At 48.9% G+C, this 25,559-nt stretch overlaps 2 protein-coding genes and 1 non-coding gene across 16 annotated transcripts in view; 1 reads left to right on the top strand and 2 right to left on the bottom strand.

Annotated features, from left to right (window-relative positions):
- Nucleotides 1-2: 2 nt before the first annotated feature.
- Nucleotides 3-15,558, top strand: CPSF4 (cleavage and polyadenylation specific factor 4). 8 transcript variants are annotated; one of them, XR_009452396.1, is made up of 9 exons: nt 3-250; nt 1,884-1,934; nt 4,007-4,159; nt 6,687-6,782; nt 7,142-7,235; nt 8,431-8,503; nt 10,055-10,225; nt 14,094-14,236; nt 15,081-15,558. XR_009452396.1 is itself a non-coding variant. In XM_059691797.1 (8 exons), exons 1-8 carry the CDS (start codon nt 148-150, stop codon nt 14,127-14,129), a joined length of 699 nt encoding a protein of 232 aa, XP_059547780.1. In that variant the 5' UTR covers nt 3-147; the 3' UTR covers nt 14,130-15,558. The 8 variants fall into 8 exon arrangements, 6 of the variants coding, with proteins under 6 accessions (XP_059547780.1, XP_059547779.1, XP_059547775.1 ...); XR_009452395.1 differs by having other exon boundaries at nt 14,981-15,558; XM_059691797.1 differs by having other exon boundaries at nt 10,133-10,225; nt 14,094-15,558.
- The window catches only part of LOC132232290 (ATP synthase subunit f, mitochondrial-like), a 42,723-nt gene continuing 31,964 nt past the window's right edge, over nt 14,801-25,559 (bottom strand). The window contains exons 1-4 of one of the 7 annotated variants that reach the window (XM_059691734.1): nt 25,276-25,525; nt 16,927-17,034; nt 15,684-15,800; nt 14,801-14,944 (exon numbers count right to left, since the gene is read on the bottom strand). In XM_059691734.1, the coding sequence (XP_059547717.1) occupies nt 14,916-14,944; nt 15,684-15,800; nt 16,927-17,034; nt 25,276-25,525 (504 nt within the window). In that variant the 3' untranslated portion in view covers nt 14,801-14,915. Of the gene's footprint in view, nt 14,945-15,683; nt 15,801-16,924; nt 17,035-24,834; nt 24,858-24,898; nt 24,975-25,275; nt 25,527-25,559 lie in introns of those variants that run through there. The other 6 variants (XM_059691735.1, XM_059691731.1, XR_009452393.1 and 3 more) reach the window with 6 other exon arrangements.
- On the bottom strand, nt 19,910-20,029 carry LOC132233974 (small nucleolar RNA SNORA43). Its single transcript, XR_009452813.1, has one exon. It is a non-coding gene; the product is annotated as a small nucleolar RNA SNORA43 (small nucleolar RNA).

Genomic DNA, 25,559 nt, shown 5'->3' with positions numbered 1-25,559 from the left:
GGTGGCGGCGGCGGCGGCGGCGGCGGCCAGGTTAGGCGAGGCGAGGCGAGGCGGAGGAGGACCGTGTGCGCCGGCCGGTGGCGGGTAGAAGTGTGAGTGCGGCGAGGAACTAGAGGGAGCCGGGCCGGTGGGGCCGCCGCCGCCGCCATGCAGGAAATCATCGCCAGCGTGGACCACATCAAGTTCGACTTGGAGATCGCGGTGGAGCAGCAGCTCGGGGCGCAGCCGCTGCCCTTCCCCGGCATGGACAGTGAGCGTGGGGCCGGCGGGCCAGGGGCGCAACCGACTCGGAACTGGGACCCCTTCCCCTCGGTCCTGGGACCCGCACGCGGGAGCCCACCTTCCTCATACCTTTGATCCCCCGGGGGTAGTTTAAGTTAATCTTCAGGAGGGCTAGACCATGTCCGGCTGTTCAAATAATTGTTGAATGAAGGCGGGTATCCTCTTTAAAATATATATATTATTGGTTTCAGAGAGGAAGGGAAAGGGAGTGAGAGAGAGAGAAACATCAACGATGAGAGAGAATCATTGATTGGCTGCCTTCTGCAAGCTTCCTACCGGGGTTGAGCCCACACCCGGGCGTGTGCCCTTGACCAGAATCCAACCCGGGACCCTTCAGTCCGCAGGCCGAGGCTCTATCCACTGAGCAAACCAGCCAGGGCAAGGCGGGTATCCTCGATTGGAAATCCTTCCTCCACCCCTCAGCCCCACAAACTCCCCAACTCCGGGAAAGCACTGTGAGGTCTCCTCCCCACCTCCAGTGCCCTGACTGCTCTCCCTTTTGCTTTCAAAACGGGGCCGTTGGCGGAGCCTGGAAGACCCGTCAGACTCTCAAGCTCCGTCCTTCTCCTAGGACTCACTCCTGGGAGCCTATCCCTCCGTTCTTTTCTGGACTCCAACTCTGGGTCTCCGATCACACCTGGCAGGTGCCCGAGCTCCCTTTTCAGACTTTTTGAAATGCAAACAAGTGACACCTCCAGGATCCCCAGTTCCACCGCCTTGAGTCCGTCCTAGCAAAATCGGCCCAGAAACCAAGGAATCCCTTGCAAGTTAATAAGTAGAGGCACGAAAGTGGCCTTCGGAGATGCTCTCTGTGGGTTTTCAGCAATTCTGAAATGCCTGCTGAGAGACAAAACTTTGTGAAACCGGAAGGTTTATTCTGGTAGCCATGGCCGGTGAATTACTGGGCTCATTGGAACAGCTAACCCTGAACCCAGTGACTTCCACCACACGCACCCCACCTGTGTTCACTCGCTCCCCTCACCTGAACCAGCTGCATCTGTAGAAGCAAAGCACTGCTCCTTTAATAATTGCGTTGGATTGCAAATTAAGAGTAGTCCTACTTTTTTGTCTTCAGTTATATGTTCTTCCCTCCCTAATGGTGTCATTCTCTCTCTCTCTCTCTCTCTCTCTCTCTCTCTCTCTCTCTCTCTCTCTCTCTCTCTCTCTCTCTCTCGTCCCTCCTTAGAGTCCCCATTCATGTGTGTTTCCTGTGAGATCATTCCCTCCCTCTGCCTCACATTAAAGTGCTGGGGAATTAGCCCTCTGGAAGGTCCAAGCACCGGGTAATTTCCCTGGTCTTGTGCTCCATCCTTCCTTCGCCCACTCACTCCCAAATCCTCAAAAGCATTTTTATTATAGGAGACTCTCAGAAAGCCTGTATAATGACGGGTCTTAACATATGTGTCTCATTTTGCATAAGCAACATTTTTCTTGCTTGGTTGGGCTTTGCTTTTTTTTTTTTTTTTGCCAGCCTATTTCCTGTATCATGAACATTTCATAGGTCAAAGGCCAGAAGGTTTTCCTCTCCCTGTCTTCGGATGTCATCAGTAGCAATTGCACCTTGCTTTGTTGACCCTTCCCCCTTTCTCTCCTTTCTACAGAGTCAGGGGCTGCTGTCTGTGAATTCTTTTTGAAAGCTGCCTGTGGCAAAGGTAAGAGACCCCTGGTTCCTTGATGTTCCTCCTGAGGTGCCTTCTACCTCTCTCCCCTAGCAGACTTGTAGGCCATCAGGTGTCTAGCTTAAATTGCTTTCTCAAGAATAACAGTGTCCTTAGATGAAACTGTGGTTTGGATAGAGTAGGAACATGATGGGGTGTTCTGCCTGAAGCCTAAAACACGGCACTGAACCTGGCTCTGAATCAGCTTTCTCACCTCTCTTTCCCTGTGGCCACAAGCTGACCCATGACATGAACAGAAGCTCCTAGCACTGAGATGTTCAGAAACTTCCTCAAGTTTGTATGCAATGCATTTCTTCAGTTCTGTAGTTGATCTTTCTTAGGTATTGGAGGCTAAAGATGCAGCCCGCGTGGAGTCAGACTTCTGCTGGTAGTCCTCTTTACCTCTATCTTTTAGGACTGTGTTTTCCAAACTCACAGAGTTACTGAATGGCTGAGCCCAGGCCTTTGTGATTCTACAGTCTGTACAGGCTCACTGTTCTCCATATCCTCTCATCCAAAAAACCCCACACCCAACAATAATCTGTCTCATGGAGTCTTGTTCATACTAACCAGGCCCCCACAGAGGCTGCATGAGCCAGACTATTCATAAGGAGAAGTATTGGCTGGACCTTATATACTATACATAGGTCTGGCCATTTTTCTTTTTCTAGGCAAATTTATTTGGTTACTAAATTTGATCACAGCTTGAAAGAGAACACAGAATTAGAGCAAGATTGGTTTTAATGACTGATTTTGGCAAGTTTTGGTTCTATAACTCAGTCATTTATCACTGAGACAATAGACATACCGGTAGGTCAACCAGTTTGACCTCCAGCTTTCCAGTTGGAATCATCATCCCTGGGCTCATTCCCATGTCCTTGCTCAGTAATTCTCCCTTTCTGACCTGCCACCATCTGTTAGCAACTGTCCTTAACATGGGCATTATGACTGTTTCTTTGTTAACTAATACAGTAGCCACTAGCCCAGGGGTGGGCAAACTTTTTGACTCGAGGGCCACAATGGGTTCTTAAACTGGACCGGAGGGCCGGAACAAAAGCATGGATGGAGTGTTTGTGTGAACTAATATAAATTCAAAGTAAACATCATTACATAAAAGGGTACGGTCTTTTTTTTTTTTTTTTAGTTTTATTCATTTCAAACAGGCCGAATCCGGCATGTGGCTATTCAAATTTAAATCAATTAAAATTAAATTAAGAATGCAGTTCCTCAATCATACTAGTCATAATTCAAGTGTTTAATAGCCACATGTGGCTACTGATGCCATATTGGACAGCATAAATATAGAACTTCCATCATTGCAGAAAGTTCTGTTGGACAGGGCTGGTCCAGAAATTTCCCAGTCACAACCTCATTCTGGTTGGGCCTTCCCAGTAGTCTTGCCAGGCCACTACTTAGAAATAGGACCTTCTCAGGGTATGGCTCTGTCCTGTCAGTAAGGATGATCACTCAGGTCCTACTGCAGAAGGCAGACCTCCCCCAGTTTGTATGCAATGCATTTCTTCAGTTCTGTAACTGATTTTCTTAGTTATTGGAGGCCAAGTAGGTACTTTTAACTAAAGATGGAGCCCACCTGGAGTCCAGGCTTCTACTGGTGGTCCTCTTTACCTTCTATCTTTTAGGCTAGAAGATAGCTTAAATAAAACTGTGGTTTCCCAAACCCCAGTGTTTGTTTAACTAGCCCTATAATTTTTGCCATGTCCATATATCACTGGAACTATTCTTTAATTAAATAAAGAAATAAACCCACCCCTCCCCCACACCACTGTTGATCTTGTCAAGCCTCCATCTTAAATACAATCTGTGAAATCATGATGTTTTAGTTAGATTTTATTAAAACACATTAAAATAAAAGACATAACTATTTAAACTTAAAATGTGTGCCCATGTACTGCCTAAAATCACATTGCCTTCTGCTAGGGGCAGCCACCACCTTCTGGGACATTCTGGTTTTCGGTGCCTCAGGAAAGTGTGGGGAGAAGGCGCCTTGGCTCCCCCAGGCCTAGTGCCCTGGGCTCAGGGCTACATCTTTCTATCTTCCTCCGCAGGGGGCATGTGTCCGTTTCGCCACATTAGTGGTGAGAAGACAGTGGTGTGCAAACACTGGCTGCGGGGGCTGTGCAAGAAGGGGGACCAGTGCGAGTTCCTCCATGAGTATGACATGACCAAGATGCCTGAGTGCTACTTCTACTCAAAGTTTGGTAAGGCAGTTCGGTAAGGTGTGGCCAGGCCCCTTCCTCCATCCAGAACCCGCCCCCCCCCCCCCCCCGCCCCCCAGCATCAGTAACTCTAGGGAGGCTCCACCAAGAACCAAGACCCAGAGGAGTTAAGCAACTGCTCAGGCACTCCGGGTATCTACCGTCTCCAATCTGTCCAGCTTCAGATGAGAACCTTAGGCATTGCTCTCCAACCCTCAGCTGGCCTATTAGTCATGGGAAGTTATTCTCTAATAATCCCTATGTCTGTGTAGTGCTTCTGTGTGTTTTCTTGTTTGTTTATTTTTTGTTAATCCTCACCAGAGGATATTTTTTCCATTGACTTTTTTTTTTTTTAAGAGAGTGGGAGGGAGGGAATGAGAGAGAAATATTGATGTGAGAGAGACACATCAGTTGGTTGCCTCCAGGGCTGGGGATCAAACCTGCAACCCAGGTACATGACTTTGACCAGAAATCAAACCTGAGACCCTTCGGTGCGTGGGTTGGTGCTCTAACCAGTGAGCACACCGGCCAGGGTAGTGCTTCCGTTTTTTGAGCACTTTCAGGTAATTTGGGAATTTGAGACTAATGAGAGCCTCCCAGTGGGTGGGTGAGAGTGCAGCTGGCTAGAGGCCTTGTTTCTGCTCAAGTCTACCTTCTCCCTTAAACCAACTTCTTGTTGTGTGGCAACCGATTGCCCCCTGAGGTGGTTTCCTTCTCTCTGAACATGTGATCCCAGGTAGTAGCTTGTCTATCCTAAATACCCCTAAGAATAGCAAGTTTGGGGAGCTGTATTCTGGTGGCAGAGAGCCCTACTCTTCACCTTGAAACAGATTGGCTTGATTCCTGCCTAGAGAACATGTGGCCTAAGTTGTCCTGAGTGAACTGCATGGAGAAGTAGAGACAGGCTGAGGGCAGTGGGGCTGGCACCGGGCTCGGCCAAGCTGTTGTGCTCTCTGATGGAACTAGAATCTGGCTCTCTGCTCTGAGTGAGGTTGACCAGGAAAAATCCTTGTTGGTCAGGACAAGGGCTAGCTGTGGCCTCAGGACCGCCAACCCCACGCCCTGTGCGGAAGGAGACTGGAAGCCTGCTATACTCTCTGTGGTGGGCCGAGGAGTGCTGGACCTGCTGCACGCTCTCAAAGCACTGTTGTCAGAGGAGACGCTAATTATTACAGCAGCCCAACAGGCTTGGCCTGCTGGCTTATTAATTAGAGTTATGGCGCTTTTTTTTTTTTGGAGAGGCAACACAAACTACAAAGTCATAGCACAGACAGAAATAGGACTCAGACTTCCAAGCTTCCTGCCCTCCCCTGGAGCCATCACTGAAAGAAAGCAGTGGCTTCTCAATGGGAACCTTCTTTCATCTGACCCCAAAGGCAGGAGCCAGCCCTCAGGGCAGACTCTCAAGGGTGCCTCTGCAAGCTCACCTGGGTCCCCTACTTCTCTGCTGATGACCATGGGCACCGCAGCCCCCCACCTCCCTCCTGACCTGGTGTAAACATACTGTCTGCAGCTCCTGTCACCTGTAACACAGGTGAGGGCCCCCCTGCTAGGCCCTGAAGAGACAGGCCCATTTCCTGCCCCATGGTACTTTTGATCTAGTGACCCAGGGCAAGAGGCAGCTGATATGTCAGTGAGACAAGAGACACGATAAGTGCTCTGAAGGAGATAAACAGTGATGGAACCACATGAAGAATCTCCTCTAGGTAGAATGGTCAGGAAGGCCTCTCTTAGGAGGTGAGACCTGAGCTGGGATCTGAAGGCTAAGCAGGGGCCAATCCTGGCTGATGAGTGTCTTGGAACAGCTGGGGGGGCCATTGTGGCTGGAGGGGAGGAGGAAACTGGGGAGAGACGAGCTAGATCATGTAGGAACTTGGTGGGTCTGGGAAGGAGTTTGCATTTTCTCAGATTAGCATTTTATGTGTAACAGGTTGGAAAGGAAGGGCAAGCATGGAGGTGGCTGAACTGTAGCTGGTGAAAGATGCTAGTGGCAACTGGGATGGTTGCTCCTAAGATAGCTCCTCTCACAAAGGCTTCATTGCCTTCTACCACAGGGACCCAACCTGAGTTCCAAAATCTTCCCTACTTTTGTCCTAAAAGGTAGACTCCTCAGACCTTTCCCCTGTCCCAGCTAGTACATGTGAAAAGCTGATCCAAGTAGAACAGTAATTTCCTGGCCTCAACTGGTACGTTTGCATACCTGGGCACACCGCAGTCCCGGGACACCATCTTTGGTAAGGGACGGAGCCATGAGTTATTTAATGAGTGTGTGTATACCTTGTGCCCAGCTCTGTCAGTGTCATTGACCCTGGTGACAGCATGGACACATGTGAGGGGAGGACCTTCACAGCACACATACAGGTCAGAAAACCAAGGCCCTGAGGCACTCTATCAAGTCTTGGGGTTCGCCAGGCCAGGACTAGACACCAGAACCACCTGGCACTCTTTGCCTTGGGAGAAACCGAGGTGGGTCTGGGTCCAGCTCTCCCAGGGCTGTCCTGAGTGGACACATGTGTGGGTTTCCCTGCAGGGGAGTGCAGCAACAAGGAGTGCCCCTTCCTGCACATCGACCCCGAGTCCAAGATCAAGGACTGCCCTTGGTACGATCGTGGCTTCTGCAAGCACGGTAGGTGTCAGAGTGGCTGGGCCCCCTGGCAAGAGGCCAGTCCTCCCTCTGCCCACATGACCCTCTTACCTGTCCTGCCTACACCAGCAAACATGGTGTTAGACATTTGGGGGCTAGTGAGGCTTTTTTACACTCAACTCACTTGAGCTTCCCAAAACTCCTGTGGGCTACATTCTCTTCTGCATTTTCGATAAGGAAACTAGTATTTGAGAGGTTGTGTGTCCTGCCCACTGTCCCTATGAATAAGAGGCAAAGCCAGTAGTATCTGACAATGGTCTGGACAGGGCTCTGACTGGCAATGGGCACGAGAGCATCCCCTAAAGAGGGGGTGGTCTGAGTGCTTGATGCCGGCTCCACAGGTCCCCTGTGTAGGCACCGGCACACGCGGAGAGTCATCTGTGTGAATTACCTCGTGGGATTCTGCCCGGAGGGGCCCTCGTGTAAATTCATGCAGTGAGTAGCCAGCTTCTATCCCCCCAACTCCCACACTGCTCTTGCCCCAGGCCCTGCTGCCCTATACATCTTTCCTGGGTTCAGTTGAGCTTTGGTCACTGGGTGGTGGTAGCACAGCGCCTGGGGTAGCGATAGGAGGTTGGGAAGGGATCCCAGCTGCTTCCTGAGCTCAGAGGTGGCTGACTACACCAGCATTTAACCTTTTTTGGGCACAGCCATCAGGGAATCTGATGAAAACTATGGGCTCTGTGTTCCAGAGAAACTCATGCACACATAGCCTTGCATATTTTTAGGGCCCTCAGGTTAAGAACTTATGCTGTAGAAGAAGGGTACTATAATGTCAGGGCCTCCTATATGAATTACTGAGCTTGGGTTTCACATACACTAGTTCATGTAACTCTCACAAGTATGAAAGAGAATGTCCTTTTTCACACATGAGGACACAGGCAGCTCAGCCACTGGCCAGGGTCACATGGTGGTAGGGGGTGGTGCCTGCTCAGAGGCAGGTCTGCAGGCCTCCAAAGCCAGGTTCTTACCCAGCAGGGCTCAGCACTCCTCTCCTAGGCCTCAGTGCACCTGTCACTTTGGGTGGTTGAGGGGATAGGGTGGCACAGGGTGCTGCCTCCATCCACCCTGCCGACACCTGTACGGGAGCACAGTGTCCTGGTTGCTGCCACACGGTGAGTAAGTGACTTGGTCCCACTCCCTAGACGAAAGCCCAGGAGCCCAGAGGTGGCCCAGGGGTTCCTGCTTGTGGGACAAGACAGACATGTCTTCCTGGGAGTCTGTTGTTAGAGAAGGTCTGGCACTTGAGTTGGATCCTGCAGGGAAGGGTGTGTATTGGAAGGGGCTCCCATGCTCAAAGCCCCTCGGGGAGCAGGCTCATGCCTTCTGATGTTACCAACAGCTGTTTCCTTCATTCCTCTGAGCAGCACTTTCCCCAGGTCTCAGCCAGTTATAAACAGAGCTGGGTCTGAGCCCAGGCATGTCAGTGCTGTTCTCCCCACTATCCTATGGCTTCAGGGGCAGAGCTGAGAGCCAACAGTCACCCTACGTCCAGTTGGTTCGTTTTTGTACTTGGGTAGAGACTGGCCATGATATTCCCTGGGCCAGAATTTGAGAACATCGCCTAGCCTAGCTCCTCTTTCATCTCTTCTTCTCTTGTTCTCATCCCCTCTGGTTGTTGGGTCACCAGCCCTCGATTTGAACTGCCAATGGGAACCACCGAGCAGCCTCCACTGCCCCAGCAGACGCAGCCTCCGTCAAAGGTATCGTGTTCTGGCCCTTCCTCGGCCCTATGGCATTGCTGGCCCTGGCAATGCCCTTGCAATAGAGAACTCAGTGCCTGCATCAATGCCTGGTCTGTCATAGCCCCAGCTGGAGACCTGTGAGAGGACTCAGGAGGGGGCAAGACTGTCATCCTGAGTTCCAGCAGAAAATTCAGGGAGCTGAGCAGTTCATTATCTGCCTCTAGATATGGAGGGCTGTCTGCTGGAGCTGAATGCCCACTTGGTTTCTCTTCCCTTGCTTGGCAAGTGCCTTGAGCCCACCTTGGAGCCAGAGTGGAAGGCAGCAGGAGCTCCACGTCTCTGCCGTTCTTGCTTCTGGTTCAGACCCTTTCCTTTACAAATGGAGAAACTGACACTCCTAGAGGGAGGGGCTTGCCTGAGGTGCCACAGCTGGGCAGGAGCAGATCTGGGAACAAAACCAAGGCTGGCTAGTTCTCTGGCCAGTGCTGTGATCACTCTGGATGTTCCCAACTTCGGGGAATGCTGGGAGCAGAGGGCTGAAGGACCAGCTGGCTCTGTTTTCTAGACAAGGGGTCCTACAACCCAGCAGTTGCCCAATTCCCCTCAAGCAGGAGGAAAGAGGAAAAGCCATGGACAAATGGGAATCAGCAGCAGCTGCACCCACCCACCCCCACCCCCTCACCCCCCAGCAAGGGCATCCTGGGTTTGGTTACTGGAGTGGAGGATTGGAAACCCAGAGGAAGGGCTGGCCACTGCGCTAGGCAGGGTCTCAACATGCTGAATAAACCCACCCATGGACCTTGAGCCTAACCTCTTACCTGGCTGGACTTTGAACTTGTTGTCAAAGCCCCACCAGGCCTTCCTCACTGCTAGATGCTGAGTAGCCAGAAGAAATGTCCGCACTTGCCATACTGACCACCCCCATCCTCAGGAGGTTATGGGCGATCAGATAGAATTCCTTGTTAGCAAAGTTGGGAATTCTTGGGTGCTGGTGCAGCCGTGACAACCTGGGGGTTTCTAGCTTGGGATTCCTGTGTTTTTGGAGGCTGGAGCCAGAAACCACTGGTTGGGAGGTGGCCTTGCTATCCAGTCGCACCCCAGGAGCCCCCATCCCCCTTGCTCATGTGACTCCCTAGTGGAGGGCCCTCTCAGCCCTAGACTGCAGTTCAGCATGTCAGCCTCCAACTGTTTTTCTGTGACTGTTGCTCGCCGTGTAGGCTGCTAAACATCTGGCTGAACCAAGCGTTCATCCTGACCTGAAGCTAGAACCTCAGAAACAAAAGTAAGGCCTGCTCATGCCCTCGCCCCACTGCCCCAGAGACCTCCTTGTCTCTTTGGTGTTTTGTTTCCTACTTTTATTTTCCTTTATGTGTGTCTGCATGGTATTTTTCGGGCAGCCGCTCCTGCCGTCACAGATGTTTCTATTCTGCCTGCTCTCCGGGCCACCTCAGAAGCCCTTCTTCCTGTTGGTCATGCGGGAGCAGTCCCGCCCTCTTTTTTTCTGTCCCCATTGGTAGTTTTCGTGCACGTGTTTTCTGCAGTAAAACCGTGTTGTGTAACTCTTTCCAGCAAAGTAACAATCCGCCATTACAAAGGTCGTCCTCCTTGATCCAGTTAACGAGTCAGAACTCTTCTCCCAATCAGCAGAGAGCTCCGCAGGTCATCGGGGTCATGCAGAGTCAAAACAGCAGTGCAGGCAACCGGGGACCCCGCCCATTGGAGCAGGTCACCTGTTACAAGGTGAGTCTTGGGTTGGGGGGTGGGGAGGGGTCTTCACAGTCAGTGCCTGTTCCCTCATTCTCCAAAGAGTTAATTTTGAAAAATGAAGTCTTTGTTTTTGCCAATTGTAACAGTAAAAGTGGGCCATTATGGTGGGCTACTTTCTTCTACAACACACCAAGGCCAGGTACACAATTAAACACACAATGATGAATGGAATGTACTTTCAAAAAGGGAAGGGAAATCTGTCGGAGGCTAGGAATAAAGTGGAAGCACGAATCCGGGGACAAGTGAGCCCTGAAGCCTCTGGTTGTCCTCAGGCCCTGCGCGGGCACACTGAAGGGAAAGCTTTAGCCCTTCTCACCTGCTATGCGCACACACACATAAAATAGGACACTCATGGAAAGAGTAAACTTTTTAAAACCCCACTAGGAAACGTGTGTTATTCTTGGCTCTTGATGGAAAGGGGTGAGTGGAGTTCCTTGAGTTTGTAGTCACTGGCAAGTCTTTCCATGAGTTTGGGCCTGTATTTATGCCCTTGGTGAAGGCTCAAAAGCTAGTTTTCTCATCTAAAACACAGGTCCTGGAACCTGGCTCTTCGATGAATTTATTCTCAACCCAGATCACACAGAATTCCCATAGCTAGAGTTCCAAAGAATGAGTTCACAATTAAACATCACAAAACATAGAAGGAAACAAGCACCACCAAGTGCATCAGAAACAATGAATAATAGAACTAGACTTACAAAGACTTCAGATTGGGAATTGTTAGAAGAAATACAAAGTTAGTCCATACTTTTAAAAATAAAAAATTTATGATATAGAAGTGTTTAAGATACAAAGTGAGTGTTGTCCCTTACTCCCACCTTTTCTAAAACAGCCACTTTATTTATTGTATTCTGTTCTTATGCTTTTGGTTTTGGTACCCCTTTACACTCCAGAATCCCTAAGGGGGATCCCACCAGGGACCCCACTTGGATAACCGCCCTTCTAAACTTATTCACAGAAACACAAGGATGGTATGTATTTTAATATAAATGGGGTCCTAGTATGTATAGAGTTCTATACTTTTCTTTCTTTACAATATACTGTAGATCTATCAGTACTGTAGATCTATACTGTATACTATCAGTATATGTAAATCTAATCTTTTTCAGAGACTGTAATCATATTTTATTGTACCAGTTCTGTTAGTAGACAGTTAAGTCATAATTTTTACAGCTAAAAATAGTGCTAAATCTAATACTTAGACATTTGTGATCTCTTGTCTGATGTCAGTAGCATCCATGCCTGCAAGTAGAAGGGCTGAGTAGAAGGCATATATTTAAAATGTTCATAGAAAAGTCAATTCACTGGACACTTCCCATGGCCATCAGACACTCACTGAGCACCTGCTCTGTGCCAGCTCTGCTGAGGAAACAGACTGCTGCTACTCTGTCCTGGGAGGGGTTTTTGTTCTCAGGAAGGCTGGTGCCCAAAGACACTAAAGTTAAAAGTGCACATGGATTCAGGGAAGGCCTCAGATTTCTAAGCCTGAGCCATAACAAGTGAAAGTACAGAGGGGAATGAGAAAGTGTTATCTGTCCTGTGCAGAGCAGCTTCCAACCAGTCAGTTCCCAAGTACTTCTTGCCTCCCTGTAGGACTCTTTAGCAGGGCTTCTGTGAAGCAAATCTAAGTGCTGGAACCTCAGAAAGCTGGGGTGAGGACCTGCCAACCTCTTCTTACCTGGGGCACTTTACAGCTAATATTAAAGTTGCCTTGTGGGAATCCTGGACTCCCCAGGATCAGCTGTGGAGTCTGATGGACATGCCAAGTGCCATGAATGGGCCCACACAGTCCCTCCCTCTGGTCATCACATCAACCAAAGGACTAACTGGCAGCTACCGAGGCCACTTGCCCACACAGGTCACAAGGACAGGTAAAGACTTGAAAACACGAGGACAGCAGGCTTGGGAATAGAGCAGCCAAGAGTTCTAGGCAGTGGTGACCAATTAGAGCCCCATACTCCAGGAAGTGCCGAGGAAGCAGGGATTGCCAGGGCACTGAATGGGTTAGTGCAGAGTGGGTGCCCCTACCACCTCCAGACCCCTTGTTTGGTACTTGAGGATGCCATTTCCTTCCTTTCTTAGAATTCTCCTTTTTGAGGAGCAACAAGGTTGAATGAAGTAAAAATAAGGCAGGTACTGGATAATCAGAACCAGGACAAATCAGGGTCCATGCTAGATTTTTGAGGTGATTTTACCGGGTCTGTTCGCCCAAGTCTAACCATTTTGTCCCATCTCTGCTCCTGTGACCGAAACCTGTCCCCAGGGATAGCTTAGGCAAGAACCAGGAGGGGAAATCTGGGTGTAGCCCACACAGTGTCCACAGCAATGAATCCCCCCTGCACTGGGGGAGGAGCCTGGTAGCTTTTCTGTCTCTCTCTCTCTCTCTCTCTCTCTCTCTCTCTCTCTCTCTCTCTCCCTCTCCCTCTCCCTCTCCCTCTTCTTGTTCCCTCCCATCACCAGGCAGTCCCAGAATGTGCCTCACAGGTAGGTGGTCAGCCATGCAGAGGGGCTTCATTCCTGGACAGGCGGAGAAGCTCTGGTGCTGTGGGCTTCCTCCTGCCACCTTGAGAACCCTTCTGTGGGCAGGTCCCATGTGCCCAGCTGGCTGAAGGAGCTCACTACTGTGGGCTCAGATCATCCTTTGGCTGCAGGTGTCTCTCCCATTTGACAAGTTTTTGGCTGCAGTTTCTTTATCTCCTGTAGCTTTACCCTTATATTTCAATGAAACTGTACCACTGAGAATTTCAGAGTCCTTGTTCCCAACCTGGTATTTGATGAGTGCCACCATAGTTGAAAACTGCATTTGAAAATTACTTTTTTTTTTTTTTTTTTTTTTTTGCCTTCTTCTTTCCTTCCTACTTTCCCAGTGTGGTGAAAAAGGACACTACGCCAACAGATGCACCAAAGGGCACTTGGCCTTTCTCAGTGGACAGTGACAGCAGCTGGAGACAGCTCAGAACAGCCCAAAGGGCCCCATTTCGGGGACCACTCTGGGCCATCCTTGGGATTGTGCATTTAACTGTTCAATGCCAGTGTTAGCGCAACTCTGGCTGGAGCTGGTAGGCAAGCACACTGGCGTTTATCAGTCTGAGGGGCAACATCTGTCAGTTTCCCTACCATTTTGCTGTAGTCTCTTTTAAAAAGGGAACATGTGCTCCAGTTCTGTCCCTCAAATCAGCATCATGTGTGTCTAGGCATCGACATCTGTCTGGGACTTCCTGAACACTGCTCTCTGGAGAGGAGGAAATTGTGGGGAAGAGCTTATGCAAGCAGTTCTGTATGAAAGATGGCCCTTCCCCTTGGGCCTCATTAAACACCAGTTCTTGGTGACCCCAGGGACTGGTGGGTCCTTAAAACTGAGGCTAGGTCATGCCTGCTTCCTCCATGTCCTGCTGAATTCAGAAGCTGTGCCTATCAATGTGATTTGAATGAGGCAACCCTTCAGGGCAAACTCAAGTGGGCTTGTTGCCTCAGCCTGGTCCTGTTCCAAGGTGGCAGCGATTGAGGAGGGGTGCAGGGCTCTCAAGTGTGAGGGTCTTTTTCCTCTAGGCTTATTTTCTTGGGGCACATGCTTAACAGTGTTTAAGGTATGCCTGAAGCTGAGCTACAGGCCACCCTTAAAGGGGTGACATGATCCACCTGTGCACCTACCTCCTGCCCCTCAAGCATCTGTACTGTCACTCAGACACCTTTTGGCCTATGGAGACCACCTTAAGCCTGGAAATGTGAAACTATCACCTGGAACTTGCTGGGCAAGGGGACCTATCCAAGTTCAATTATAAGAACAATTTTTATGAGGTTGATTAAAGCTTGTTTTTTAAGTTGTGTCTCATTGCTTCAGACTCCATGCCAAGGAGAGGATCTTGCTATTGGCTGATCCACTAGCTGCCTGGCTCAAAGCTTTGACATTGGTGCCTGCTTATCTCCTTTCAACAAATGACTTCAGAAGTGAAGTGATGCTGCCGGTGAAAGGTCTTTTTACTGGTAGGTCTCCTTACTTCATCTCAAATGTTGGATGGTATTTATTCAAATTCAGGTCTAGGAGAAAATGAGCCACAGCATCTCACCCCCTTATACTCCATGCAGTATATAGGCTCACCATGGGCCCCTTAACAAGAAACCAATCTGGCCTTCACATCATTTTACTGAGGCCTTTGATAAAGGTAAGGAAAAGTGCTGTATATGGGCTCTCAGGGCCTGTGCTTTCCCTCCCTTAGATCATCCTACTAAGCTTCCATCCGGCACATACCCAGGAGTAATGAAGAAATGGTGGGGAAGGCATTCTTAGGAATACAGGACTTCTGCTTTATACTATAGCAGTTAGGTGACAAAAGGCCAAAAGTGCTCAGGACAAAGAGCAGGGAAACACTTGAACGGGTCCTGCTAAATGACCCCCCTAGTGAGCTGGGGCAAAATCCCAGTGATGTGGGTGTCCACCAAGGCTTCCTGATCCGATGCCCTGCGCTGACAGTCCCCCTTCGGGAGTGGTAAGGCAATCTTGTCCCAGCTTGTGCAAGGGACCTGAAGTGAGGGAAATGGCCAAACCAGTGAAGCAGCCCAGTACCAGCCACCTTTTATTAGGTGTTACATTACAATATGAAAGGATTCAGAGGTGCTGGGCAAAGGTCATGGTCAGGAATGTGGAGTCCACACTGGGCCCTCTTCAGTGGTACTTGCGTCGTCGCTCATGCTCTGAAGTTAGAAAGTCAAAAATAAATTTCTTCAAAGGTACAGGGAAAGCACAAGACAAGAGGGGAAGCATCGAGCTAAAATCATAAAGCCATCCTGAGAATTCCTTTCAGAAACTAACCTAGAACCTGCCTGTCAGGGTCTCAGTGGAACTGCTGACCTGAGGATATGAAGGCATCTCAGGTGTTCATCTGCTCCCTGGCCAGCCTCTTCCTCCCCAGAAGAACACCCACTCAGATAATAGCCCCCAAGAACCTGTCCGGTCCTTTGGGGCCACCATCACCCCAGATGCCACAGACGGGGCTGGACACTATCAAACAGCCATGAAACCCAGTCACCAATGACACTTTCTGGCATCTCCCACTGGACAAGCTCCTCTTGGATCTCAGAACCAGGAACAGCTACACTTCTCCAAAGCACTGCCCAGATTGTACCACTCAACTTCCCTCTGCTTGGGCTGCTAGGAAAATGAAGCCAAATTTTCCATCAACCTTTGGCAGAGCCTGCAGTATCTTATAGAATGCTTCCTAAGTATTACCTTAACCCCAGCTTCATCTTATTTTTCTGTGTATTTTCTCTTTGCCACAATTTTCTCATTTAAAATCCTAAAAACTATATTCTGACAAGTCCCTCCAATTCTTCAGCTGACAGTAGAATAATGGACTAAATCTGACAGTGAGCCAATGCTAGCTACCCTCTCATGGGAAACCCCACTGAAGGCAAGGTAACCAAAGACACTTACTTAGTTCCTTATAAGAACGGCAGTAGTTGAAAATCACATAAGCTGCCAGCACCATAGAAATCCCAGCAACGCCCCCTTTCTTCACATTGATGTACTTGTTGTAATACCTGTGGTAACCTGCAAACAGAAGAGAAGATCATTGCTTTGCTATGACTGCTTCATGCAGTGCAAAATCGAATCTGGCTTAATTCGGGGACTCAGTCCTGCTCTACTCTTTAAGCCACTGACCCTACGTAGATTCTCGGGTTCATAAAGGGAAAAACATAAATGCCCCCACGGAGTCTTGGGTCCCCACAAGCCCAGGAGAAGCTCCAGCTAGGCCCACCTTAATTCTGCCCCTACCCTTTGGCCCTGATCTTGTAGATTTGGTTTAGCCTGTCAGCCTTTGATCCTACCTCACCCTCACCTCCAGCCTTGGGAAACCCTTACCCTAATTCTGACTGAGAATCCAATCCCCAGTAAGGGCTACTCAGGGAAGAAGGCTTTGTGCGTTTCTCGTTATTAGGTGCTCCCATCAGTGAGGGGACAAACCATATCTGCCTTGTTGGGGCTCATGGCCTAGTAGATAGAAAAAGACTGAAATGATCATAGCAGGCCACAGTTTATAACAGTGAGAGACGCTGTAACTATAGGGAAAAGGTAGAGTTCAAATCTGAGGGCAAAATTGAGGAAAGGCCTCAGGGCAGGAGGAAAGATGGCACATAAAAGACAGCCACAGGTTAGTCAGTATTAGAAAGAAAAATACAGAGGGAAGCCCCTGAGAAGCTGGAGACCATGCATAATGTGGGTCTTTAGTCTTGGAACATGACATGGGTTCCACAGGACTGATCTGACTAGCTGTGCACTTTAAAATGCACAGACATGAAGGACAGACCATTTCAAATATTCATCATGGCAGTTTTGCTTGGCAGGAAGATGAGCATTATACTTTAGACTGAGGTCCACTATGCTTCACTCATTTTTTTCTTAAGTCTAATAATGTGAAAATGCTCATAGACATTTCTCTAAGATGAAGGCAATGGTACTGATCTCAAGCAATAGAAAATGTTTTCTTGGCTGAAATATCTCAGAGCCAGTCTTTGACAGGACCAAACATGAAATTCAAAAGCTAACAACCTCTCCCTATCATCTACATAACTTACTGGTCTGAGACAAGGCCTTTACCACCCAAATTAATTCAGGAAAAAGAAATCTGAAGAACCAGAGATTTGCTTTTGTTTACACATATCCAAAAGGCTCTGACCTCTTTGAAATGCTCCAGCAATGCCTTTAGGGGTGAAATCTCGCATCATTATCCAGCTTGGCAACTCCCCTAATTTGACTTCCATCAGTCTCTTCTCCTTCAATGGCACTGATTAGGAAAAGCAAAAATACATACTGAAAAATCTCCAAATAATACAAATAACATCCTTTTATGTCACTCATTTCAACCATTCAATAAAAGGATATTTGATAACATTACTACATAGAGGCTGGACATAAGTAATATTATGAATAAACTAGGGGCCCGGTGCACGAAATTCGTGCACTGGGTGTGTGTGTGTGGGGGGGGGGTGTCCCTCAGCCCAGCCTGCCCCCTCTCACATACTGGGACCCCTCAGGCGTTGACCCCCATCACCCTCCAATCGCAGGATCGGCCCCTTGCCCAGGCCTGACGCCTCTGACAGAGGTGTCAGGCCTGGGCAGGGGACCCTCATTTCCCCCCATCACTGGTTCTGACCCCAGCCCAGGCCTGATGCCTCGGCCAGAGACGTAGCCCCCCATCACCCTCCGATCGCCTGATCGGCCCCTTGCCCAGGCCTGACGCCTCCGCCAGAGGTGTCAGGCTTGGACAGGGGACCCCCATGTCCCCCCGATCACTGGCTCTGGCCCCCGCCCAGGCCTGAGGCCTCTGGCCCAGGAATCATGCCTGGGCAAGGGACCCCCATCTCCCTCTGATCGCTTGCTCCACCCCCCGCCCAAGCCTGACGCCTCTGACCCAGGCTTCAGGCCTGGGCAAGGGGACCATCATATCCCCCCAATCCCCGGCTCCGCCCCCCACCCAGGCCTGATGCCTCTGGCCCAGGCATCACGCCTGGGCAGGGGACCCCCAGCCCCCCGCCCCAGGCCTGATGCCTCAGCCAGAGGAGTTGACCCTCATCACCCTCCGATCACCAATCACTGGATCGGCCCCTTGACCAGGCCTGAGGCCTCCGGCAGAGGTGTCAGGCCTGGGCAGGGGACCCCCAGCTCCCCGCGGTTGCAGGCTCCGCCCCTGCCCAGGCCTAACGCCTCCGGCTGAGGCGTCCGGCCTGGGCAGCGGGGACCCGCAGCTGCAGCGGCCCCGCGATCGTGGGCTCCGCTTTAGGCCCAGGCAAGGGACCCCTAGCTCCTGGGACTGCCAGCTTCGACCGTGCCCAGCTCCCATCACTGGCTCCACCCCTACTTCCTGCTATCACTGGCCAGGGCGGCAAAGGTGCCTGATTCTCCGATCATGGCTGGGGGGCAGGGCAAAGGCGGCCCCAGGGCCGCCTTTGCCCTGCCCCCCAGCTCTTAGCTCCCCCCTGGGTTTCCAATCATTGTCAGTGGCAGGGGGCGTCTTCCTGCTTTCCCTTTCGCCTCCCTGCATTGTGCCTACATATGCAAATTAACCGCCATCTTGTTGGCAGTTAACTGCCAATCTTAGTTGGCAGTTAATTTGCATATAGCCCTGATTAGCCAATGAAAAGGGTAGCGTCGTATGCCAATTACCATTTTTCTCTTTTATTAGTGTAGATATGTCACACCAAATTCACTATTTTAAGCCAGAGTCCATATAATGGCAGAACTGCTGTAGTGACAGATGTATTAATAAACAGGATTTTGGCCGAAACCGGTTTGGCTCAGTGGATAGAGCGTCGGCTTGCGGACTGAAAGGTCCCAGGTTCGATTCCGGTCAAGGGCATGTACCTGGGTTGCGGGCACATCCCCAGTGGGAGATGTGCAGGAGGCAGCTGATCGATGTTTCTCTCTCATCGATGTTTCTAACTCTCTATCCCTCTCCCTTCCTCTCTGTGAAAAATCAATATATTTTTTAAAAAATTAAAAAAAATAAACAGGATTTTGAATAACAGCTTGCTGGGAATAACTATGTAAAAAGAGAACTAAGGACCACAAGGAAGAAAGTAGTAGAGGACAGAATAGAAAGATTATTGCAAAACTAATATTTACTTTACATATTTTAGCTCATTTAATCTCTGAAACAAGTAGTTGATGCCTTAATTTATAAGGTTGTGGGGAGGAGGGGGGTGTAACTCTGAGAAGTTGGCCAAAGTCACACAGCATGCAGGCAGTGAAGGCAGGATTCAACCTCAGGTCTGGTCCCCCTACTCCTGAAGCGAGTTTGATTTCTACTACAAGTATCCTACCTGGGACCACAGATGCCAAATGATAGTAAAAACCACTCCAAATGATCCAACAGGCCCCAGATTATATTTCAATGAGTCTGAAGACCGGACAGAAAGGGTTTCTAGTTGAGGCTGTACTATACTCATCTCTGGGCTTAAGAGTAAAATAGAAAGGGGACTTGGGAGGGGGGTGGAGCTGCAAGTCTTCAGATGCAGATTTCCCTTCCCCCATGCTCCTCCAGAGGTCAACTTTATTATTTTTCTTATTTTTTTCTGCAAGGGGACAAGGACAGTGGGTTACACCTGCCACCCCAGTGGGGTTACCTACAGCCCCTTCTCTACCCAGTGCCCTGGCTGGGACGATCATTTGCAGTTATCAGCCCACTGAGGGGATCCACGTGGGCCCCGACTCCCAACTCTTGGACAGAGAAATGCAGGGAGCGAACCTCTGGCAGCCCACTTGGCCCAAACTGACCAAGCCCCTCCTGCTCCTGAAAGTGCTCTGCTTGTCTCAGGGTCCTTAGGGTGTGGGTGCTCATGTGCGAGGTGGCTCCGATTGCCCACCCAGGGCCACAGGGAGCTCACACCAGCATATGGTTCTTAACTGAGGATTTGCACACCTGCCCAAGGACTGTTGCTAAGAAGCCCCCAGCCCAGCCCTGTGAACAAATTTCCAGGCAGGAGACCCTGTGCCAGTCAGTCCCACCCACCTCACTAAGCCCCCAGAACAGCCTCATCATCCAGAGGAAAAGGAAAAGCAAAGTGCTTAGGATCTCACCCGAGGTCCCCAACTGTAAGCGGGGACACAGGTCAGACTGCTTCACACACGGAACACAAATGCATGCCGGCCGGGCGCACTAGGACTGTCAGGCTATAAACTATTCTTAGTGCCCACTGTTCTGAGCACTGAGTGTAGAAACAGCCACTTTCTCTGTGCCCCGATGTCTGTGGTGCCAGCAGATCCAGCACCTGCAGGGCAGCCAGAGATCAACTCTAAAAAGTTGCCTTCAGAGCAAGGAGTCAAGGACTAAAGTTCCTTCTTAATGACCAGCCACAGAAGCCAGACTAAATCATTCCAAAGTTTCTTTTCCATTTTGGGGATCCAAGGAAAGACGAATGCTCCCTGAAGACCAGCCTCAAGAGTCCACTGAGGGAATCCCACAGGCTTCCTAACACCTCCCAACCCTTAACAAGGGCAAGGGCTGTCAGGCCATAAAGAGAAATACAAGGCTTAGCGGCAGCTTCAGATCTGCTACAGGTCGTCTGGAGAACCGGACCCTGGCACTGATGGATCAAACTGAGGCTTGTCACAACAGACCAGTGATAGATGGAGGCATAAGCCTGTGACTTGCATACATGGTTTAAGGGTGGCGGTTTAGGCTACCTGTCCCAAACTGCCCCAACCTTCCACCTAGATTCATCCAACAAATATGGAACACCTACCATATGCCAGGTAGCACACCAAGCACTGTGAATACAGTACTGACTGCAGACGAGAGACTTGCTCTCAGGAGCCAACACTCTATGGAGTAAGACAACCACTTCATATACATCCATCTTCCTGGGCTCACCATACAAAACCGTTTCTGTTTCTCATATGCAACATAATTATTTTCACTGATGCCTTTGCACTTGCAATGCCCCTGGTTCATCACATAGCTATCTCAACTTAAATATCATCTCCTAAAAGGCCTCTTCCCTGCCCTCTTTATCTCAAATGCCAGCACTTTCTTTCTATATAATCAGTGAGCTAATTTCCTCATCTGTAATGGTTTATTACAAGGATTAAATGAAAATCTGTACAAAAGCATTTGGAATAGTGCTCAGAATTGTAAACTGTTATTATTACTATTAAAATCTCATTAAGGTTTACATGAAACATTTTTTTAAAAGAATAAGGGTTGCCCTAACTGGTTTGGCTCAGTGGATGGAGTGTCAACCTGCGGACTGAAGGGTCCCAGGTTCGATTCCGGTCAAGGGCATGTACCTTGGGGCACATCCCCAGTAGGGGGTGTGCAGGAGGCAGCTGATTGATATTTCTCTCTCATCGATGTTTCTATCTCTCTCTCCCTCTCTGAAATCAATAAAAATATATATTTTTTTAAAAGAATCAACATACATATATTTTAGAAACAATATATAAGAAGAAATTCAGCCATAACCGGTTTGGCTCAGTGGATGAAGCGTCAGCCTGCGGACTGAAGGGTCCCAGGTTCGATTCCGGTCAAGGGCATGTACCTTGGTTGCGGGCACATCCCCAGTAGGGGGTGTGCAGGAGGCAGCTGATCCATGTTTCGCTCTCATCGATGTTTCTAACTTCTATCCCTCTCCCTTCCTTTCTGTAAAAAAAATCAGTAAAATATTTTTTTTAAAAAAAAGAATAAGGGTAGAGGGAAATGCCCATACAGTAAACCAAAGTTTAGGATATTTTAACGACACAGGGTTTCAGGGATTAATCTCACTGTCTAGGTTTTTTTTTTGTTTTTTTTTTTTTTACAAACAGAAAGCTGTGATTAGTTTAATTTTTGAAATGTCAGATGGTCTCAAATGAATGTTAAGATATGTTCCAAATCTCTGTTGGAGAGTTCAGTGTCACAGATATTAAACTCGACACCAAACAATGTTCTCCAAAAATGACCTATACCTTTCCCTGTCACCCTGATTGTGCTATTTTTAGGAAAGTTTAATAAGTACACATCTTACATTCCAGGTTTATCTTTACTTGAATAGGTAGGCTTTTAGTCCAAGGAATACTATATCACATTTCTTCTTGAATAAGAACACAGTAATACCTTTACTACACTCTCAAAGCCTTCGTGCATGCAGCAAGGAGTACAAACATCATCCTAAAACCAACTCTGGCTTTAAATATGGCGTTGTGGTGGGGAGTGGTGATGAAGGTATAGATGGAACTAGAATAGCACAATGTTGCTAATAGCTGACACGGGGTATGAGTACAAAGTGCTCCTTACATTATTCTGTTCCCTTTTTATTTTAAATCTTCCATAATAAAAGTTAAAAAGTGCTTTCAAAAATAGAACTATGTTGGGGAAATATGCAAAAGAATAACTATTTTAAATCAAAATGTTTTTGACAAGTATAAGGCGGATGGCTCAAAAAAAAAGGCCACTTTTGGGCCCACTGCAGCTATCTTTTTCATATTCACACAAACTATGAAAACACATTCTGCATTCTCAGGACCACATTCAGAAATTGGCATGGTGCCTTGGCACATTAGAGGAGGAAAAAAGCCAACAATTTATACATATTTATATCTCTGTAATATGAAGACAAGACCATTTAATTAACCAAAATTAAGAAATGTAGAAGCACGGGGGAAAAAATACATGCATTTTTAAAAAATATATTTTTATTGATTTCAGAGAGGAAGGGAGGAGAAATAGAAATATCAATGATGAGAGAGAATTATTGATCAGCTGCCTCCTGCACGCCCCCTACTGGAGATCGAGCCTACCACCTAGAATCGAACCTGGGACCCTTCAATCCGCAGGCTGTCACTCCATCCACTGAGCCAAACCAGGTAGGGCAAAATTACATTAGTTTTAAGAAAAAGTACAACCCCATTACAAAACTCCAAGAGGCAATCAGATTCATTAGAGATAAGTATACACTTATTCCAAGAATTTCTTTTTTAGCCCTAGCTGGTTTGGCTCAGTGGATAGAGCATCAGCCACGGGACTGAAGAGTCCCGGGTTCGATTCTAGTCAAAGGTATGTACCTTGGTTGCAGGTACATGGATGTTTCTTTCTGTCTCTCCCTCTTCCTTCCACTCTCTCTAAAAAATCAATAGAAAAATATCCTCAGGTGAGGGAAAAAGAATTTATTTTATTTTTATTATTTTTTTTTCCTTAATCCCTGAAAATTTTTCAAAAATATTTTTATTGATTTCAGAGAGGAAGGGAGAGGGAGAGAGAGACAGAAACATCAATGATGAGAATCATCTGCGGATCAAGCCCACAACCCGGGCATGTGCCCTTGACTGGAATTGAACCTGGGACCCTTCAGTCCGTAGGTCGACACTCTATCCACTGAGCCAAACCGGCCAGAGCAGAATTTCTCTTTTAGCAGAAGACAAAGGCCTCAGTCCTTGGCAGCCATACTGGAGCTCTCCCTCAACACTGCTGTGCAGTGCTATACATCCCTCTGCAGCTGCTGGTTCACACCAGTACAGTGTGGTGATTACAGAGCAGACTCTAGAATTCAGTATTCTGAGTTTTGTGCCACTTTGTAGCTTGAGCAAGATACTGCCCTCTCTGTGCCTGTTTCCTCCTTTGTAAAATAAGGATAAGAATGGTGCCCACCTTGGTACTTGGCTTAGACACTGTGTAAATGGGAATTATTATTTGTCTTTCTGTCTATGAGCTATCTGAAGGTGGGGGCATCCACACACAGTTCCTGGTCATGACAGACTTTCAGTGAACACTGTGTAAGGGCCACAAGTATGGCCTGATTTTATGACTTCAACAAGCATATTGTTCATTTATATGAAGAGGCATGGAAATGCCAAGTGTCTTCTAGGTACTAAATCCAAACCAGAGGTTTGCCAGAGAGTAAAGAGTTTAGGCTTTGCAGGCCACACAAGGACTCTGTAACACATTTTTTTTCTAAACATAAAAACCATTTTTAGCTCACAGACAAAAACAGACCTCAGGAAATCCGGCCTATTGGCCATAGTTTGCCAAGCCCTGTTCTCATCTATTGTTATTCATTCATATTTTTATCACTTTATTTGCTAATGGCTTTATGCTCTGGCAACAGATATCATCTACAAGATCATCACTATTTAAGAGGCTTTGGACTCCAATTCTTTTCCCTAGGGTGATGCTGAATGGGCCAGATGTGACAGGACCAAGCCCAAAAGTCAGAGTTTAAGCTGGGATGAGCATCACGCGCCTGTGCACCAGGCAGTATTCCAAGTACCTTACATGTACTAAGTTGTTAAATCCTTAGTCCACAGTGCTATTCAGGTCAACCCTCTGCTTAAATAAGATGCCAAGTCTCAATGCTTTCTTTTCACATGTCTTATTTAAACAACAAAACCACCTATGGATAGTCTCCTGCCGTTTTCACAGATGACAAAAACAGCATCATTCATCTTTTCTGATCCCCTCTTCATTTCTCCAGGCTGAGATTAAGAATACAGAAACTGGCCCTAGCTGGTCTGGCTCAGTGGATAGAGCATCGCCCTGGGGACTGAAGAGTCCAGGGTTCGATTCCAGTCAAGGGCATATTCTGGGGTTGTGGGCTCGACCCCCAGTAGGGGGCATGCAGGAGGCAGCCGGTCAATGTTTCTCTCTCATCATTGATGTTTCTCTCTCTCTCACTCTCCCTTCCTGACATCAACAAAAACATATATTTTTTAAAAAGAATACAGAAACTGGGGTAAGACACACATAGGTTAATCAAAACTCTGCCTATGTCATGCTGTGATCTTGGGCAGGCCACACCACATGGGATCAACACTCCTGGCAGTGACTTCTTGAAAAAGCTAACGTGAGGATCTAGGGCTTATACATGGTTACCCTACTATTTAAAAAAAAAAAAAAAATGTGTGCACAGTCCCATGAGTGTAGAGAGTCATTCAAATATGCCACCGAAAAGCCTGCCAGTCCTCAGATCATCCGTGTGGTTCAAGCTCAGTTTACCACGAGGCCCCAAACTCCTAGGTGTGAATCCCGCTCAGTCCTCTCACTAGCTGTGACCTTGAGCAGTCACTTCACCTTCGCGAGCCTATTCAGCGCGTAGTCAACATATATGCGTCTAACCTTCCATTGTGTTAGGTACTGTCCTAGGCATTAAACTTCTCCTGGAGCTTCATTTGAGTTTCACCTTTGGAAACAAGTATCTGCACATAGGGTTCCAGCGCAAAGCGCCGGGGTCGCGGCGGGGACGAGAGCAGCTATTCCTTAGCGAGGAGAGCAGAGGAGAGGGAGGGAGTCCCGAGGCGGCGCGTTCCCAAGCCCAGAGGCGCGTTGCCCGGCTGCCCTCGCCCTCCCTGCCACAGCCCGGAGGTGCGGCCGCAGAGCAGAGAAAGGTCGGGCAGCGCAGGACCCTTGCAAAGGGTCCGGTGCGCGTCGGGTGAGGCGCGGCGAAGGCCCGCAGCGAAGGCAAGCGCTCCGCAGCTCCCTCCCCGCCCAGGGCGTCTGTAAGCCCCGGACCGGCGCCAGCTTCCAGCCTGACAGGCCCTGCCGGCTCTCCGTGCTTACCGACTGACGCCATCTTGGAGTCCGGGGTGTCCGCTCGGTGGAGCCGCGCAAGGACTGCTGGGTAAGGCGCACGCGCCCCGGCGTGGGGTCGTGGGGAGCAGAGACTCACGGGAAGCAGGTCGGGACTGGGGCTCCGCTGGGGCTGCCAGCGCTCCGCGGAATGAAGGGCAAAGCCTCTGGAGAGCAGAGCGCCCAGGCCCCCTCCGTTGGGGGCGGAGCAGGGAGAGAAGGGCCCAGCCCAGCTCTCCATCCTGGGAGGGAATCAGGAAACGGGAAGAGGAAGG

This window comes from Myotis daubentonii, chromosome 4 (genome assembly GCF_963259705.1).
Source record: "Myotis daubentonii chromosome 4, mMyoDau2.1, whole genome shotgun sequence".
Lineage (NCBI taxonomy): Eukaryota > Metazoa > Chordata > Mammalia > Chiroptera > Vespertilionidae > Myotis > Myotis daubentonii.
Note: the sequence above shows the minus strand (reverse complement) of the source record. Positions and strands in the feature narration are given on the sequence as shown.

Coding starts and splice junctions, on each gene's coding strand:
- CPSF4 (XM_059691791.1), top strand. CDS start 148: ATGCAGGAAATCATCGCCAGCGTGGACCACATCAAGTTCGACTTGGAG. Junction 251..1,883: donor GCCCTTCCCCGGCATGGACA/GTGAGCGTGGGG, acceptor TCCTTTCTACAG/AGTCAGGGGCTGCTGTCTGT. Junction 6,783..7,141: donor TCGTGGCTTCTGCAAGCACG/GTAGGTGTCAGA, acceptor CCGGCTCCACAG/GTCCCCTGTGTAGGCACCGG.